The 19,947-nt window shown below is 42.5% G+C and overlaps 1 protein-coding gene across 21 annotated transcripts in view; it reads right to left on the reverse strand.

Moving 5' to 3' along the window:
• Nucleotides 1-1,217: 1,217 nt before the first annotated feature.
• The window catches only part of Sgms1 (sphingomyelin synthase 1), a 247,928-nt gene continuing 229,198 nt past the window's right edge, over nt 1,218-19,947 (reverse strand). For all 21 annotated transcript variants that reach the window (XM_076919091.1, XM_034498761.2, XM_076919098.1 and 18 more), the window contains 4 exons: nt 17,873-17,990; nt 8,095-8,248; nt 3,750-3,916; nt 1,218-3,032 (listed from right to left, as the gene is read on the reverse strand). In XM_076919091.1, coding sequence (XP_076775206.1) covers nt 2,853-3,032; nt 3,750-3,916; nt 8,095-8,248; nt 17,873-17,990 — 619 coding nt within the window. In that variant the 3' untranslated portion in view covers nt 1,218-2,852. The remainder of the gene's footprint in view (nt 3,033-3,749; nt 3,917-8,094; nt 8,249-17,872; nt 17,991-19,947) is intronic.

Raw genomic sequence — 19,947 nt, forward strand, 5'->3', positions numbered from 1 at the left:
ATTCTGGAGGCTGGGGCAGAAGTGTCTTATGTGCTTGAAGCCCCTATGAGATATAGTTAACTCAAGGTCAGCGTGGGGAACTTCAGACCCTAGAGCAAAACGAAAATTACAAGAGAGACCAGGGAAGGAAGCTGGCTGTGGTGGTGTGTACCTTTAATGCCAGTGCTTGGAAATTGGGGGAAGATGGATTAGGAGTTCAAGACCAACCTAGGTTACGAAAAAACCCTGGTCTTATAAATGGGGGTGGGTAGGGCAGGGACACAGCTAACGGTATATTATTTCCAAGGCCCTGGTTCGATCTTTGACCACAGCAGTTCTCAACCTGTATATCAGATATTTACATTATGATTCATAACAGTAGCAAAATTAAAGTCATGAAGTAGCAACGAAAGAATTTTCTGGTTGGGGGTCACCACAGCACGAGGAACTACAAGGGTTGCAGAATTAAGAACCAGTACTCTACCATAACAAAAACCTTTTCTTCAGATTTCTTGGGGTTGAGGTGGGGGAGATCCCGTTTCTAACATGTGTTAGTAATTCATCCTGCTTTCGTACGCAGCATCTGGCTAATGCCCAAGGGGAGCTAACCCCATGAGAGCTGAGGATGGGCAAGGAGGGGGCATTTTGATAGCTTTGCTGTAAGACTTCATCGCACAGGCTTGGGAGGCACAATCTCCAAACCCCTGATGTCAGGTTCTATTGGCTTCGCTCTTGTCTCTCTGGGGCTACCCTTCGACAAGGAGATAAGGACAGGCCTCTTCTATTAAGCCCTTCCTTGCTTTAAATCAAGGAGTAGTACCATCTTTGTCTGTGAAGAGTTTGCTGAGCCATGAGCTGTCCACATGGCTGCACTGCTGCTCCTCTCAGACCCTCTCCCCCCCCCCCCGCCCCCCCTAGTACACTGGAAGGGCTACATTGTTTCCATTACAGAGACAAAGTGAGCGATTTGGTTGAGAACTGCAGGATTCAGTTACTGGCGAACTGTGGTAACAGCTTGGTTTTTACTTATCTACTGCTCTGTTTACATACTGGAAGACAAAAACCTGTAGGGTTTTTGATAATTAAAATTTATTTTGAAAGTCCTGTAAGGAGAGGAAGATGAATAATAGAGATTTGGGTCAAACAAGCCCTGAAGAAATCTGGAGGTTTGGTTTCCTACACTGATTTAACAGCTTCCTGACTCCTGTGAAGATGAACACAATATAATAGCCACAAACTTTCAGTATAAGTTTTTATTAAAAAGTGCATTTGGATTAATTTATGATTTAGGTAAGTTGTAAGATATCAGTATACTCTCTGGAATAATAACTTTACAAAGATTTAAAACAAACAAAAATTTAAAAGCCTTTTTATTTCCTTCACCATTATTGTTTTACAATACAAATATCACCTTGTGAGAGTACACACACACACACACACACACACATTCATACATGCACGCACACATACACACACACACACTTGTGCACACACGCACACACACACAAAAACCTACAGAAGGTAATCCTGCTGCACATAAAATACAGAATGGATATTATATTTATATTTATATATATATATATATTTCTTCGCTCTTAGAAAACTATTTTGTTCTCCACGTTGGCAAGTATAGAGTAGAATACTTCCCCAAACATATGTATGTCAGGAGTAAAACTCAGAGTTACATGCAGTTTCTGCACAAATATATTTTAAAGAAATAGATCTCTTTTGTTGTTGTTATTATTCACCAACAAAACTGTCATGAGAGTATGGATAACTAATTTATAGCTTTCAAGTTTTAGGTAAGTGATCATTTTCGAAACTCTCTTTAAAAAAAAGATATTCATGGCTGTTTTTATTGAGTAGTTAAAACCAAACTACCAAACCGATGGCATAATCTCAGTGGCACTTGTCAGTGCTACCTGCTCACAATATGTGAATGGGTGCGTACTCTAATTCACACCCCTACTCTTCAGTTCAAAACAATTTTAAAACCCATTAGCAGTCTTTTGATTTAATTTAGCTATAAATGCAAAATTTAGTAGTGTATACATACATTTATATTTTTATGGAATAAATAAAAACATTTAAGATCGCCTACCAACCGACCATACAATCAAGACAAGAAAGGCACTAGAAACATAGACAAATTTCTCTCCCAAGAAGCATTTTTAAATGTTAACTCTCTTTTCTGTGACATGTAAAAATCTTTAAATTTGGTTTTCATAACATCATTTTGAAAAATAAAGTTAGGAAATACTTAGAAAAATCACTTTATAACAGATTTTTTTTTTTTTTGCACTTTTTGATACACCGTCTCTGCTGACTGTATAAAACGCCAGGTGACCAAACCTCTCTGCACCTAGCTTCTTCAGCTGAGCGTCAGTGTGATAGGCAGAGAGATTCTGAATCAACTCCCATTCAGACACTTAGGACCCTTCATAGAGACATTTACTAGAAAATGGCTTACAGCCCTGTCTTTGGGGCAAGAGATATGAAAAGTATGTTTTCCCAAGAAAATAACACATTTTATTTCCAGGTGTGGCTGGAAAGGCCAGAGCTTAGGATATAGAAGCGCACGGTGGTGCGGCTGAATGACACAGAGGGGCATGGTGGCTGCCCGTTATAGAAGCCCCAAGCTTAACAACAGGAAATGTGTACAGTGCATGATATGGTAAATTTTCTTTATTGTTGTCCAACGCAGGTCCTTTGGAGAGAAAAAAAAAGATCACAGTGCTGAGCAGGTAACTCAATAGGTTAAGTCAAGGTAACTGTTGAGAGATAGCAGGGGGAGGTGGTTACTTTATGGCATCTTCTCTCATGGAGTTCTTAGCACTTCAGACCGTACTTCATTCCCTTAGTCGTCAGAGCTGTTATGTGTCATTTACCAGCCGGCTATATTTAACTTGCCTACTAATGTGGACTACTGGCCAGGGGAAGGGCCAGTGGTAAGATCGAGGTACAATTCCTTGGACATTCTTTTCAAAGTACTGAAATGGCCTGTACCACCACACCCTGGCCAGGAGGTTCATCTGAGAAGCTTCCTTTAGCACCTAGGAAAGCAAAGAACATACGCATTTGTTTGTTTTTGTTTAATCTTACTGTCTGTCCTTTAAAATATTCCCCATGTTAAAATGTTCAAAGGGTCCCAGACTTGCCCCATGTCCACCCACACGGCCCTGCTTCACTTGGGTTCACCACACTATATCCTGGACACGTCAGATTCCAGCAGAGCAAGGGAACCTGAGACTCCCTCAACTCATGCCTACTAAATATCTCAGTCAGCCCTTTCCTCACTCTCCTTGGACCTTAACTTCCTATGCATACATATATACATTTATTATTATAAAGTATATATATGTATGCATATATACTTTATAATAATATAATATATAAATATAATGAATAAAATATATTTAATAACTTAAACATAACTATGAAACTACTGATGAGCACATCACAACCAAAGAAAGTTAGGAATGCACCTTAAGTGCAGACACCGGCTTAGAGATTATTTTTTCACAGACAGTGAGTGTTTACGTTTCAGAAGAAAGCAGTATCTGTGTCAATCACATTAACACTTTATACACCGGTTCGGCAGAGGAATGGTGTTTTAGAAGCCAGCACCACCTCAGGTGGCTACTCCTAAGAAAGAGAAACTGTGGAAAAGATCCATAGATCCCCAGTCTTTCCCTCTTACTCTGGCCTAAGCCAGCAGCATCAACCCTGGGGCAAGAGAAGTTAAGATCAAAGGGAAGGGGGTGACTCACTTGCTGATTGGCCATTGTGTGATACCACCAGAAGAGTCTCGTGGTGATGTAGTATGCCACCACCACATCCACAGTGTAGTGGTCATGCGCTAAGAGAATACAGAAGATTCCAACTACGCTAAGGAGCCAGCAAATCCAGTGGTACCACCAGAGCCGCCGAGGGGAATCTAGAAAGAGAAAACATTTGCAATAGTCCTGGTCCTAAATACCACTCACCCATGCCTCTGCCATTCTGGAGGACCGACTCTTACACCTTTCCTCCTAAAAGCCCATTACGTGGGCCAGCAAACTAAAGGACTTATAGTTTCCTTGTAACCTGGGATAGAAGGAAATGTCTTTTAATGAACTACGACCAGCAGCAGTGACTTATATAGGGCTATAACTTGCTTCATATAACCAGAAATGTAACATAAAAGGCAACTATGACCAAATATGCACAGGGCATTGCATTGAGCTCCATCTTTAAAAGATGGTCCACTGACACTTTCATGTGTGCACATGCAGTGTGTGTATGCGTGTTTGCATGAGCATAAACACAGATGTGTGTATGTGTGTAGGTGTATGGTGTATGTATGCCTCGCATGTAGAAGCCAGAGCTTCCTGACTGAGTTTCTTTCTTGACCGTGCTACCTTATGTACCGAGGAAGGTCTCAACACGAAACCACAGCTCAGCGAGTCTGCTAGTCTAGCTACTCAGCTTGCTCCCAGGACCCCCTGCCACCTCCACACCAGCTCTGGAATTACAAGCATGCTGCTATGCCTACCTGGTATTTCTGTGGGTGCTAAGGAGCTAAACACACATTCCTAGGTTGGTGCCTCAAGCACTTTACTGGCTGAGGTCTTTCCCTAGGCCTTGTCCAATGGCCATTAATTAAATGTAACCTGAGGTTAAGCGCCTTATATAAAAATCCAACACCTACTGTGCCACAGATGCGTTTTCTAAATGTATATATATTTTTGAGACTATAATTTAATTATAGTATTTCTCCCCTCTCTTTCCTCCCTCCAAACTCTCCCTCTAGTAGATCTTTTTCCACTCTGTTTCAAATTCATGGCCTCTTTTCTTACTGATTGTTATTGCATGCATACATATGTCTGTATAACTATACAGTCCTAATTATAACCTGCTGAGTCTATACACTATTTCTTGTACATATTTTTTTTTCAGGGTTGATGGTTTGGTACTGGATCTTTACTCAGTTGCCTGTGGTTCTCTGTGTGGAGTTGAAACCCCATGGTCTTTTCCCCATCCACCATGGCATGTTTGTTGATGTCATCCTTGTTTAGCTCACGTTTGGGCCACAAATGCTTAGACATGGACCATGCAGTTATAATCACTTCAGTCACCATCCTGCTTTGCAGGTTTTATAACCACACACTCATCTGAAAGACTGTGAGGTTTCTGTTCCACATTCTCAGTGCATAGGGGACTAGAGGGCCTGGGGTTTCAGAGAAAGCTTTGAATGGATCTACTGTCCTCATTTCAGGGAAGAAGGTACTGCTGACTTTTATTGGATCTTCAAGAGGTCCAACAGTCGTTTACCCAGGCAGGGGACATCTACCATTCCCTGGATAGGTCCTACTCAAGATGTCTGAATCAACAAACAGAATAAGCCAAAGCCCGCCTCTGTGGGGAGAGCCCTTGCTAGAAGGAGAGACAGAGAGAGAACAAGAGACTATAATCACAGGATTGTGTATTGTATAAAGGTGAAACTTGTAAAAAGCATGAGGGGATCAGAAGGAAGACAGGGAACGAGGATTTTTTTTTTTTTCTCCTTTTGGTTGTTTTTGCAATTTTAAATTGGGTGCTGGGGACAGGAATTGGCCACTCATATTTATATCTTAACAATACACCAAGAACGGCTACTACACATTTCCTGTGAACCTAGTTGAGTATCCATGCATACCACTTATTTTACTTTTTATAGCTTCTTCCCACTCACAAAATAAAGACTCATTTTAAAGATGAGGAAACAAAGACACATAGAGATTGAACATTTTTCTCCACGGTTAGAATACTGGGGGCTGATAGATCCAGGATCCCAAATCAGGGTTTGGTGACTCCTGCCAGGTGTCTGCATTTCCCAAGCACTCCGCATGGTGCTTATGGTCCAGTACAAATTTTAATATGAAAAATAATTTCAGCTGTGAACCAGTAGGGGGCGAACACCCTTATCCCCAAGGGCCTATGGCAACTGAGCCCTAAAGTTTCCATCTCCTATAGCTGGTTATATTGTGGTATCAAGGCCAGATGCCCTGTGGATAAACATTTCTAGAATTCATGGTAGTTGATCACACAGTAAACAAAAACATCTCTTCTCCCTCCCTCTCAGGCCCCTGCAGAACATCCCACTTCATAATGGTTCCTTTACTTCTGTTTCAAAGGCGGGATTGGGTAGCCTGCCTCCTCCTGTTTCCTCAGTACTGCCTGTCCTGTATGTGTGCACCAAGCTCTTCCATACCCTCTACTTCTCCCCAAGGGTGATGGACTGGTCATGCCACACCTACTCTGCATGACTACATCAGAAACCAAGGACTGTTTCTTGATCTCTAGCCCGTTCCTTCCAGAACTTCTTGAACAATATATCTTTAATGGAAAAATCAGATGATGCTGTTCTTTCATTCCCGACCGCTCTAAGTGTATCCTATCCACCACAGAAAGAAGCCAAGCCTCTGCTTTGTGGCTTACTTAGGATTCTTCTAACCTGGGTGCTACCTCTCTGACCATTTTCTTCTCTGTCCTCTTGACTACTCTGAGCTCCCAGCAGACATAGTTTCAAGAGCTACAATGCTCCTGACTCCAGACTGTGCTGTGTGTCCATCCTCTGTGTCCCCAACATATTTATCACTCTCCATGGGAACTGCCTACAGAGGAACTGCCTCACTGAACAGCTTCTAACAGTAAAATTTTGAGGATAACTGAATTTTCCAAGGAACTAAATCATCTGTTGCTCAATTACAGGGCTGGAATTCTAACAGCAGTTAAAATGAATGAACCAGGTTTCATGGCTCAAAGCAACCCGAAAGTGGCAGAACATGTTTACACGTATTGTTTGTATTCAAATATTTTTATTTTATTTTTATATTCAAGCTATTTTATTTTTATGCTTAAATATTTTTTATATCTAAACCACATGTGGTAGCAGGCTTTGGGGTTTCAGAAGCTCAAATCAGGCTGGTGGCTCACTAGCTCTTTCTGCTGCTCTGTGTCCAGATGTAGAACTCTCAGCTAACTCTCTAGGCACCATGTCTGCCTGTGTACCACCCTGCTATAACACACAGCTATAACACCACAGCTATAACAGACGAATCAATCTCTGGACTATAAGCAATCCCCAAGTAAATGTTTTCCTTCATAAAAGTTTCATGGTCACAGCAATAAACCCCTAATTAAGATAATACACATATATACATGTACACAAACACACACACATTTATATACACACAAATATACAAATATATATATATACACTCATATACATATAAGTATACATATAAGCACATATATATGTACAATATATGCACATATATGCATATATATATTTTGTGTGTGTGTATGTGTGTGTATGTGTGTGTGTATAAATGTTGAGGTTTTCTTTTACTGTCTATTGTAATGCTAAGTGGGGACCCCCAAGACCTGGGAGTCTGCATGTAGCCTCTGGGACTCTGCCTCCAAGTTAATTCTGATTGGTGAATAAACATGCCAGCAGCCAGTAGTTAGCAGAAGAGATAAGCGGGGTTGAGTTTTGGTGGACCTAGAAGGAGCAGGAGAGAGAAGGAAGGAGTGGCCATGGAAGAAGAAGAACATGCAAGAGGGAGAGAGAGCCGCTATGGCGTAGGAGTAAAGAAGATGTGGCCATGTGCACTGGCCAATTGGAGGTAAGAGCAGCCCAGACAGAACAATGAAACATAGTAAGTGAAAGCTCCAGGTTATCATTAGGAAGGCAGATTATACCAGCAGGGAGGGTAGGCAGTTGCCCAGCTATTATGCTGCCTAAGGCATATTTAAAACTACAAAGGCTGTGCGTGTTTTTCATCTGTGAACAAAAATGGTCAAAGGCGAGTAGAAACCCCACACCGGGATTTTTAAAATATATTTACTACACATAAATGATTCCATTTACATATATTTAAAACCACCCAAACATTATAGCTGACATCCATAAATAAGGCACGTCCTGTCTAGAGGTGTAGCCAAGTGCTTTCCTGGATCACAGGGATAAGATGAGGCAGCTGTCCTCAGGCCTCAGTCTGGCTTTGAGGAATTTTCTCCAAACTGATTTTCCAAAGGACCATGGGGTGTGGCACGTGAGGAAATGACAAAGCAAGGTTGTTTTGGACTTACACTCTTTGATAAATAAGTAGGTGAGCGTTAGCATGACCGTGTGGCCACTGTACAGATAGTCCCCACACATGTTGTGCGAGCCTGTGATGGACAAGCCACCTCCAGCAATGAGCTTCATTATTCTCCGTACTTGAGCTTCCCAGTCTCCAAAGAGCTACCAGAAAAAGAGAAAGCGAGAGTCACCGTTAGTTCACCTCCACCATTGCTATCATTTTGTCTATTATGCTTCACTGAGATACATACAGTTCTCCTCATTAAGCGCACATGCAGTTTTATCATTTTCACGTCAGCTTCTGGAAAGCACACAGTGCGAATGATGACATATTTGGCTCTAGAACGTTCTCAATAGTACATTTCAACAGGTGTTTGAGGTTTGAGATTCTAACCCAGGGCCTCAAGCATGTTAGGCCCTACCACTAAGCCATGCACCTCAATCCAATTTGTTTAACTACAACGAACAAGAAAGAATTTGTGGTTAATTTACCATAATTTCTACTTTGGAAAAAGAAAATGTAAATCCTGAGCAAACATTTATAGATGTGTTTTTGCCCAAAGGATGACAGTTCTGACTTATTAACTAAAGCAACTGGAGGCTAGTAGGTCAAAAGCATGAAACAAGGGACTCAAAAAAATGCACTTTTGTAGGAGGAGCTAAGGTGGGAAGAGTAAAGAGGAAGAAGAGGAGAAAGGAGAGGAAGAGGAAAAGGAAGAGGAGGAGCTAGGGGAGACGGAGGAGAGAAGTGGACATGGAGGCTGATGTTCGCTTGTCTGTAGCAGTCAAAGGTAGTTGGTATATCTAGGTTGGGCATTGGGTTACATCTCTGATTGTTATTGATCATTACTAAATATATAAGCCTTTGGACAATCTAAGCATTAGAGTCTCATCTGTTCCGAGCCTGTGTGGATGGTGGGATGATGCAGGCACTGCCCAGCCTTGCAGAGACAGTGTGGAAGATTGGCAGAGCCGTTTCCCATGCTGGCGTCTTGTGGGTGGCAAGGCTGGTGTCTCTAGCTGGCCGTTTCTAGCTGCAGCACGCACGTGGCCTCTGGCCACACAACATGACGGCTGAGCTCAGCAGTGCTGCTGCAGCTTAGACAGTTGGCTTGACTGATGGCCGCTTTATAAATAATCACTACAACACACTTTCAGCCCTCTGAAATTACACAGGCAACACTGGAAGTTTTTCCTTTTAGTAGGAGAAGTTTATAAAGTAATCTAGTTTCCTAAGATGCAAGTCTGGGCTGGATACTCAGTAATAAATGGCTTAAATAACTCATTTAACACAACTTGTATTTGTTCCATCAAAGAGGGCATGCAAATGTTTGTATCCCATGATTGTAGCACCCTTTTGTAGCAAACTTTTTTCATAGATTTATTTATTTTATGTGCATGAATGTTTTTGCTTGCATGTACGTATGTGTGTCAAGTGTGTGCCTGGTGCCCTTGGAGGTCAGAAGAGGGTCCCCTGGAACAGCAGTTATGGATGGTTGTAAGTCACCATGTAGGTGCTGGAAAGTCAAACACTGTAAAAAGCCACAAGTGCTCTTAGCCACTGGGCCACCTCTCCAGCCCCTGCAGTATCCTTTTACATTCTAGTTGGTCAATTTAGTCACCATAATCCCCTTTTCAACATGTAACTGCTAATACCCCAGCTTTGGAAAACGCACGTTTCATCATAATTTCTTTACAAAAAAGCCATTAGGATTTCTATTTTGGAAGAGCAAGCTGCCAGACCACACAGAGGATATGGCCATCCCGTCCTGATCCAAAGGGACCTTCAAATGCTCAGCGCAACAGAAGGAATGGCCTACACATACAGATTCCATGTCGTGGCACATCAGAACTGAGTACTGCCATGCCAAAGTCCCCAGAGATCAAAGCCAAGCTTTAGATGAAAGATCCACATGCATATGACTTTTAGAGACCACTCTAAAAAAAGAGATTGCTCTGGGATGCAGGTGCGTGGCTGGGCTCCAAGTTTCTTAAGCGGTATGATTTCCAACTTAGGTTTTAGACCTAGCCATGTAACTAAACCTTTTTTTTATATATATGTAAGACTTTAGACTGTTTGCCATGTCTATATTCTTCTCCAGGACCTGCAGAGGATGAACTCTGCAAAGCCAGTTAATAAGCAAAGAGAAAGGAAGAGCCAGGCCTTTGGCAACAAAGGGAGAGCAGCAGCGCTGTGTGGCTCTAACATTGAGTCACAGAGTGCCCAGTCCAGACGCTTTACAGAGGTCTCAGAGGGCATGGGACTCATGGGTTAGCCAAGACGTTTGACTATAAAGCATAAGTTGAGGATGGATAAATATAGAGAAAACTACTAAAGAAAACACAAGGCAAGTAGGTACTGGCTCCGTGGGAAACAAACTATTGTACAGTAATTATAGGAAAGGAACAGAGCTTATGGGTGAGGAGTATTTACAGAGCTGTAACTGGGTAAGTGTTGTCTACTGAGTTACAGAGGACAGACAGCCACAGAAGGAAGACAGGACAAGATGCTCTGTGTCCTGGGGACGGCAGAGTGAAGGACGGAAAAAGTACAGAGGACAGGAAGTTCTCGGACTTCACAACAGGAAATTAATAACAGAGAGCATCAGAGCTCAAGGGCATTTTGGGCTAGTTTAAGGTCAGCCTACCACGAAACTCTGTCCCCACAAACCAAAAAACTATAGCCAGATGAGATAATCACTTATAGCTGCCTGGACTCCTTGGGAGGCTGAGATGACTGTAAAGGAAAAAACAAACAAACAAACAAACAAACAAATAACAAGAATCACAGAAAAAGAAATGATATTCCTGTATCACTAGTAAAAGAGGAAAAAATGCAGAAAGAGCTACGCATGTGGTGATCTAGGTAAGAGTCAAAAGGAGATAGGAAAAGAAGCCCAAGAACACCATCGATAGCGACAAGGAGATCCTGTGTACAGTGTGAGGGAGGAGATCCTGTGTACAGTGTGAGGGAGGGGATCCTGTGTACAGTGTGAGGGAAGGGATCCTGTGTACAGTGTGAGGGAGGGGATCCTGTGTACAGTGTGAGGGAGGGGATCCTGTGTACAGTGTGAGGGAGGGGATCCTGTGTACAGTATGAGGGAGGAGATCCTGTGGGAGGAAAGCCTGTATACAGTGTGAGGGAGGAAAGCCTGTGTACAGTGTGAGGGAGGAGATCCTGTGTACAGTGTGAGGGAGGGGATCCTGTGTACAGTGTGAGGGAGGGGATCCTGTGTACAGTATGAGGGAGGAGATCCTGTGGGAGGAAAGCCTGTATACAGTGTGAGGGAGGAAAGCCTGTGTACAGTGTGAGGGAGGAGATCCTGTGTACAGTGTGAGGGAGGGGATCCTGTGTACAGTGTGAGGGAGGGGATCCTGTGTACAGTGTGAGGGAGGGGATCCTGTGTACAGTGTGAGGGAGGGGATCCTGTGTACAGTGTGAGGGAGGAGATCCTGTGTACAGTGTGAGGGAGGAAAGCCTGTATACAGTGTGAGGGAGGAAAGCCTGTGTACAGTGTGAGGGAGGAAAGCCTGTGTACAGTGGTGAGGGAATCCTGACTATAGGGAATCTGCAGTAGGCTTAAGTTAATGTGTATCTGTATTTTTTGTACAGTTTTACAATATATTTTAAGGAAAGTAGCTTTAGAAAAGTTTATAAAAAGTTACAGTAAGCGTCAACTTATTACTGAAAGGAAACAGTCTTTATAAATGTAGCACAGCCTACCTGTGCAGTGTCAGGCCTACAGCAGTACACTGTCATGTTCCAGGACTTCACACTCACTCCCTGGTCCTCCCTCCCATTCATGGAATCTATCTACTCAGGCAAATTAGTGTACTGTTCCTAAACAACTGTCTTTCCTCTGAAACAGAAAATTTGTTGTTGATCACATGTCCCCCCAAACTCCTCCTTAAACACAAAATCCAAAATAAGAAGTTCTCTCCTATAATGAGGCTCATGAAACTTACAATGATTCAACCCCAATCACTCTTCACACTCTCTGTTCCGAGCCCTCGAGAGCCCCAGCAGCACCTCCATCTCCCTTTCCCTGCTGACCTAGGATCCGCTCAGGAACCAGTGGCGAGGTGGCCTGCAGGCTCAGCTGCCACTACAGTCACTGTTTTGAGAATTAAATGAGGACAAGTCACTGTGGAGCACGGGTGGACATGAAAAAGGATTACACAACTTAGCACCAACCAAAGTCTATGTCCCTCTCACCCAAATGTCCTACTGCATGACTGGGAAAATGTATTCTAAAAGATAATAACTGTTAGTACATCAAAACCTACTAAGCCCTTTCCCAGCTTCCTATGGTCTAGAAATCCAAATTCATTAGAATGGTTCAAGGCCCTTTAAATTTGCCCTCAGCCTGTCTGCCTCGCATCATCTCAGACATCTGGGACCAGAGGACCAGACACCCATGTTCCCTCAACCTCAAGTTATTCTAAATTCCCTTGCATGGTCCCTTTCTACCAATCTGTTCGCTGCTTCTGCTTGGCAGACTCAGACTTGTCCCTTTGAGCCTCAGCTCAGACACACCTCTAACTGCATGCATGACCAGCACACTGGCTGCTTCCCTGTGCTTCCATGGCAACCAGAACCCCTGTATCCATACAGGAAGGAGTGACCAAGCCAGGGAGTGACCTGTAGGATCACACAGGACCCCTAGCTCTGGAGGCCCAGGGAGTGAGGGTGGGGATGGATGGGACACTTGTTATGGACATTTGTGACCTTAATAGTCCACACCATGTCCACCCATGACAGGTTCTCCAGAGATGTTTGCTCATGGAAATAATCTCTTCTAATCAACTGAAATCACATCAACAATTCTGCATTTTCTTGCAATCTGAGCAAATGATGCCACTTCCTCAGTAAGGAAACTGAAGGAAGATGCCAAGGATCTATAAAATGATTCAAAATACACTTGTCCAATACAAGTTGTAACAAGAGTGATACATGTAGAGATAGTGGAGCTGGACTTGTGAGAGAAGTAACCATAAAGGACTCTTGTACTGAAATATGAATTTTAAATTTCATTTTAGTCCATACTTTCAGTGTGTCTGTTATAAAATTGATTTACAATAAAAGCAATTTTTAAAAGAGAAAGTTTTACTACATTGCTGTCATTGTTCCTAAAAATGAAAAGAAAAAATAGCAACAGAGAGAAAGAGAAAAATATTTGGGATAGGATTTGTTACTGAAAATTACATCCAAGAAACAGAAAAAATAAAAAGAAACCAGGAACAGTATATTGACAATAAGAAATGGGAGTAGATAGAAGACTGGACAAAAGCAAGCACAACTAAACACGAGCAAGGTCCCTGTCTGACAGGGACCTGTTTGTTGGGGGATCTGAATAAAACTTCAAATAAAATTCATCTGCCAAGTGCCCTGGCTGAGGTGTCATCTCCTTTTTGAAATCTAGTCAGCACAGAATCCACAACAGAACCAGCATGTGGCTTCGTCATCATCACCAGTTCAACTTGTCCAAGATTATCGTGGGACTGTATGTGCGCATCTGGAGAGTGAGCACAACAGGATACTTTCTTTTTTTCTAAGAGTTAAAAAAACAAAACAAAACAAACAAACAAAAACCTAAACCACAAACTTATCTAAAATCAGAGATTACCAACTGTTACTGTATTTTTTTAGTGTAAATCCTAAACAGCTGTGATAGGAGGAGGGAGGGAGGGGAGATCCACAGAAGCTCTTGTGGAAAAGCTGTGGCAACATTGCCATAGGCTACACTTGGCAGCTTCCAGCACACACACACCGCGTGGGTACAGGAAAGTGCTTCTGTTATTTTGAATTCAGGAAGTGAACAGATCCACTTCCCTTTCCCTGTTCCCAGTGACTTATCACTGTTGCAGCAACATCTGACAGGCGGCCTGCTCTACATGCTGACCCGTCGTTTCATGACTACTGAAGCTCTTACATTCTTGTGAGAGCAACTTCTACCGTGACCATAGTCGATTCGTTGCAACCATTTTCTGACAAGCTGCCCGTTTTGAACCCTGATGCTGAGGAAAGTATTAGGTATACTAGCATGGGGGAGAACGTGGAACCCCGTTCACCACAACCAGGTCTAGGTCCCTCACTGTCTCAGCAGAGCTCTAAAGTAAAGCCTAACTGTCTTCCATTAAGTTTTAGTAATGAGTGAGAATCTACCAGCATCAGGCCTGAAGAGACCTCTGATCCAGAGCACCCAGTTCACTCTATAAGCACTAAATATTATATTAAATATAAGCTGTGGACGTTTAAATCTATATTATAGGTTTTACCATCATTCAGAATATGATAAATCACAAATATTTATTACCCAACCCTGGTTTTCACTTCAACTTGAGACTTACAAACCTAGCCATCATGAATATCATCACTTGGCTCTCTCTCAGGTACTAGTGTTCTTCCCAAAGTCACCACCCCCTTTTCCTTCTCACTTATCATAATTCCAGTGGTAAAACCAGTCACTGAAATCTTTCCAGTCCCTGTCTTCCCTCTGTTTAATTACTGCCATTTGAGCCCATAGACAAACACTGCTCCTATCTGTTTGGTGTTCCTTCCCCAACCTCAGGGTTGATGACTTATCTTGATCCTTTTATGGTATCATTCCAAAATTCCTTTCCATCAGGTATGAGCCTGAACCAGACAAGTTATAAGGTGCTTTCAATGGAGTGTATCTCTACTGGCTCATCCCGTGTACCCAAACATAGAGCTACTTAATGCAGACTGTCCAGTGGAGGAACATGACAGTACCATGCCCGCTTTGGTCTTAGAGGCTGATGGCAGTTTGGTGGTGAGAACATCTTTGACAACCAGTGACCTTCAATGAGGCTATTTACGATTCTGATTCCCTTCGCCTAGTGACTAAAATGGGCAGGGCTGGGCTCTGAGGCCTCTAGTGTCTCCTTCTCTCCTTTTTGACACTGGTCCATACTGGGCCATTCCTTCATCTGACAGAACACAAATTCCCAGACTTGCTCTGCCGCCCGAGGGTCCTTTCCTGCTCTTCTATCTAGATACAGACAGCTTTATGTTCTCTCCATGAAGAATTCCTGACAAACATATTAAAACTGAACCTTATCAAGTATCCAAAGACAATTTCCTGTTGAGAGAAAGTACGGAGGAGAGAGAGAGAGAGAGAGAGAGAGAGAGAGAGAGAGGGAGGGAGGGAGGGAGGGAGGGAGGGAGGGAGGGAGGGAGAGAGAGAGAGAGAGAGAGAGAGAGAGAGAGAGAGAGAGAACACGCAACAGGTGAGCTGACATTACAAGAAACTGGTGAATGTGGGCAGCATCAGGACCAAGGGTCTACACTCTATTTCACTGCCATGGGGAGAAAGAGTCTGACAGATAGACAGAGACAGACAGACACAGACAGACAGACAGACAGACAGACAGAGCAACTGTTATGTAAAGAGTCTGGATCCTAATGAATGCAAACAAACTATCAAAAATGCCTTCAAGACAAGTGGACCAATTTTTGAACTGATAACTGCCAATATAAAAGAAGTATTAATTCTGCTGACTAAGAAGAGTATAACACAATAAAATATCCAGTTTTCCAGTGCATGCTACATCTGTGGTGATATAATGCTGACACTGTATATTTGTTTTCAAAACACTTCCAAAACAAAGACAAAAGATAGATGAACAAACAATAACAACTTGTAACAAGTGAATCTGAGGGTTGAGTATAACAGATTTCCTTACACTAGTCTCTCTACACTAAATACATTGGAAAATTCCAGAACAAAATCAAAAGTTGTATTCCCTGGGCTAAAATCCTGCATTAAAAAAATTAAAATAAAAGCTGTGTTCTAAATTCTCTTTTCTTATTCTATAAAATAAATTAGTCTGAGTTTTAACTATTGTTAAACACAAAGATGCTGTGTGCTAAGATGTCTTCGACTGTTCATTTTTAAGATGCTGAGTTATAGAAGACTGCCATGAAAAAGGCCCGCACTAGTTTAGATTTCCGGCCAACACTTGGGTGACACATTTGAGTTAGTTTCCATGCCATGCCTGCTATCTCTGCCTCTACCAGTAAAACTGGTTTAAAAAAAAAAAAAAAGCTATTCTTAGCCATGGACTGTGGTTAGGTACACTGCTGACTCTGAGTAACCGCAGGTCACCAACTCTGGCCTGAGTAGAGATGCTGACACCCTCAGAGGCACAGCACTAGAACCAGGGAGGGAAAGCAGCCCCTGGACGTAGGACTGACTTATCTTCAGAATCCACTTATCTTCAGAATCTACTTCTTTGCAGCAACTGTATCAGTATACAGATTCTTTTAAGAACTGAACTGCAGCTCGGTGGTGCTGGCAAACACCTTTAATCCCAGCATGCGGGATGCAGAAACAGGCAGACTTCTGTAAGTTCGAGGCCAGCCTGGTCTATAGAGCTAGTTCTACGACAGCCAGGGTTACACAAAGAAACCCTGTCTTAGGAAAAAAAAAATCAAACAGAGTTGAACTGAACTTAGGTGTGTATCACAATTGTTAAGATTACAGTATAAAACATTTTGTTTATCAACCAGACTCTTATCAAGAGTTGTGGACTCTCAATAACACAGTATTTCCAAATACTAAATGGATAAAGAATGAATTCTACAATCTGGGCAGGGCAAGTTGATTTTGGGAAGCTTTCACAAAGGACAAAAACAGGATGTGATGTGAGGCTGGCTTCGAGGGAAGGTCTGAGGAACAGCAAGAGAGGGTTCAGAGAAGAAGGGCTGCTGATAAGGCTTGGTACTTGGGACATCAGCTCTCCAGAGTTCAGTGAACCTTGGACAGAGTCAGGAAAATAACCAGCCATCTCTGTGAGAATGTCTGCTAAGTCCAGGAAGAGAGAAAGTGCGAAGGGAAACCAAAGGGTCCCCAAACTCCCTATCATAAAGACTCCATTAAAACCCCCCAGAGTGAACATTGAAGTCCCCTCTCCAAAGCTTCTCTGAGAGGATGACTCCTTTGGCAGGAAAAGACTTAAAAAGGGATGAAACCAAAGGCAACTCGCTATCTCAGCACATGGTTCAATGCAGATAAATGATCTCAAAGTATAGTATTTTTATTTTGTATTTATAATATACATTAAATATATTCAATCTATGTTTTATATATGTTTATATTTAATATATATTAAAAATCAAGAAATCAAGGCAAGAACTTAGCCTTTTTTTTCTTTCTTATTGCACTACTAAAGACCTTTAATGTATTAAAGAATTAAGTCTTGTTTTCCTATTTGATGACATTCTAAAAGCTTTCCTAGTTAAAAAAATCTTTTCCAAGGTAACAAACAGTTACTTGATTCTGGGAGTAACAGGTTCAAAACCTTCTGGGCTACAAGAAAGCAGATGCACAGGCCCCATACTCTTCCCAAGAACAGTGTCATACGAATTGGAAGATGTCTGCCAGTGGCCGGAGGCATGCCTGTCTTGCTCTGCTGAAAGGATTGATGGGAAGATGGAAAAGAAAACGTGCCAGGGGAAACAGCTCTCTGTCTCAGGGGAGGAGAACACACCCAGAGCTGCCACCATGAAGGAGAACATATTTAATAGTCTGGCAGAAAGCAGAGAGCTCCACCCCCATGCAAAGATCCCATTTGTTCTGAGCTGGGAGGGGCTGGCAAGGCTAGGGAATTCCGAGGAGGGTGTGGCTGTCTGGTCCTATAGTTTAGGGACATTCCCAGATGAAAGGGAGTCTGAATCAGTTTTCATCTTAGCCTTGGTCTAAGATCCCCAGGGCACAAGGAGAAACAAACAAAAACGGGAAATGACAGGGAGGAGTAGTTTACCTTCGGAGAACAGTTGAAATGCATGCCAGGTACTGGGAGTGTAGTCACATACATTGTAATACACCGATACAGGTACAGCGTGCCAACTATGCAGAAAAATCTTCTGCTAATAATAGACCTAGAAAAAGGGAAAAACAGGGCAGATTCTCAGTCAAAAAATTCCGCAGGTTCGTTTACTCAAAGTTTTCAATGACCCAACAAAACAAACCCAGAAATCTAATCAAGAGCTTGAAATCAGAATGGTACAAGTATCACTAGCAGAAGACTTGGACAGGGCATTTTAGATTAGTGTCAGTTGCGCTTTATTTAAAAAAAAAAAAAAAAAAAAAAAAAAAAAAAAAGTGCCGTTAAGTGGCCAAAAGGAATCACAGTGATCCACAGTGCTCCAAACTAGGTTTTATGGGCCTTAAATCTGAGTTGTCATTCAACTGATGGACAAGCGGAGCCCGTTCTGAGTGGCCAGCATCTGTGCAGTACTGGTGGCAAATATTCAGTGTCTCTGTTCAAACAGCAGAGGTGCTGAGAATGGTGTCAGAACGAGAACTATAGACATTTCTACTGTGTAAGAAGTCAGCCGCTCAACTGCTCTAACAGTGTGCATAGGAGAAGGTCAAAAACAAGAACCATAGAAGGCAGAGTCCAACCCCGCCCGATAAGGCTCCTGGTGACTCTGCTGCCTCAGAGACTACTTCCTGTTTCTCAGAATAAGTAAAATGGGGACAAGAGCTCTAAAAATGGTATCTGGAAATCCTTCCCACAGAGGAGGAATAGACAGACAGCTGCAAAATATGAACAAGTACAAGAACCACTAGTTTCTAGTGAGTGGGATGGATACCTGTATATACCAAGTCATAGGTGTTCTTCAAGGACCAAAGCCCATCTGTTTCTTAGACTTAACCTCATTAATGTAGTCCTAAGTGTCCTTAAATAAGAATCTTCATCCCTTCTCTATCTCCTGTCTGGCCAGTGGGCTAGAATCCCATCCTGTGGCTCTTTTCTTTCAGGCTTAGAAAGTTCAAGTTGCCCTGGTGAAGTGTGAATTAAATAAAAAGAAAGCTTTAGGAACACAGGATGAGTTTTCCCTTAAGACTAGTGAACACCCAGTCACTCTACCATTATGTACTGTGCACTGCATCTATTTTTGCTCAAGATGGGTATGCTGATTGAGTACGGAGGCCAAATGACATTGTCTCATTACTAATTGTGGTTTTAGTAAGATGAATTGAGTGACCCACTACTGTGTGACCGTGTGTGTGTGTGTGTGTGTGTGTGTGTGTGTATGTGTGTGTGTGAATATGAGTGAAAATAAACTTTCTACTCCTTTAGCAGCATATCGCTGGCACACACACACGGTCCATCCAAGTTAACTGAGGACTGGTGGAGACTGGTAGGTATTTTGTCTCCTTCTCTATGTTTCAGAAGCTGGGTCAGAACTACTGTATTAACATTGGCTTTAACGGTTTCTCTTAGTCTCCTGTTCGTATCTCTCCCGATGGTTAAGAATTTACTCTACATAAAGCTGTCTAGAAGAGGTGTGTGCCACTGGTCTCAAGTCTAATGAAAGTCACAATACGATGAAAACCAAAGTCTAGAGATGTCAGTCAAGAATGCCACAAGGGCGGTGCTGATGGGAATGAGCAGTGTGAGCTGCTGTGGCCAGATTGCATGTTAAAAAGCAGAGTGTCCGTGTTTAAAGGACTGTACTCCCGGGCATTCCTTCCCTAAACTCAAGAATCCCACATACTTAGAATCCTTTGTCAAAGGTTTTTAAATTCATGATGTATCTTAAAAAAAAAAAAAAGAGGAGCTGTGGAGCCCAGTCCCAGCGATTATATCCACAAGTCCTGGACCTAAGGCTCAGGAATCACTGTGGAAGAGGGAACAGAAGACTGTAAGAGCCAGAGGGTCAGGCGTTTGCTGTGAGACTGTGTCTCCTAAGAATGACCCAAGTCTCACCTACATGACTGCCTAAACAAGAGCTGGACGTGGATGGCACCAATAGACACAACAAGTGGGCGGGAAAAGACCACGAAGCCCCACCCCTACACAATAAAGGCTCCCTATCCCTACACAAA

The sequence above is a fragment of the Arvicanthis niloticus genome, chromosome 1 (genome assembly GCF_011762505.2).
Source record: "Arvicanthis niloticus isolate mArvNil1 chromosome 1, mArvNil1.pat.X, whole genome shotgun sequence".
Classification (NCBI taxonomy): Eukaryota; Metazoa; Chordata; class Mammalia; order Rodentia; family Muridae; genus Arvicanthis; species Arvicanthis niloticus.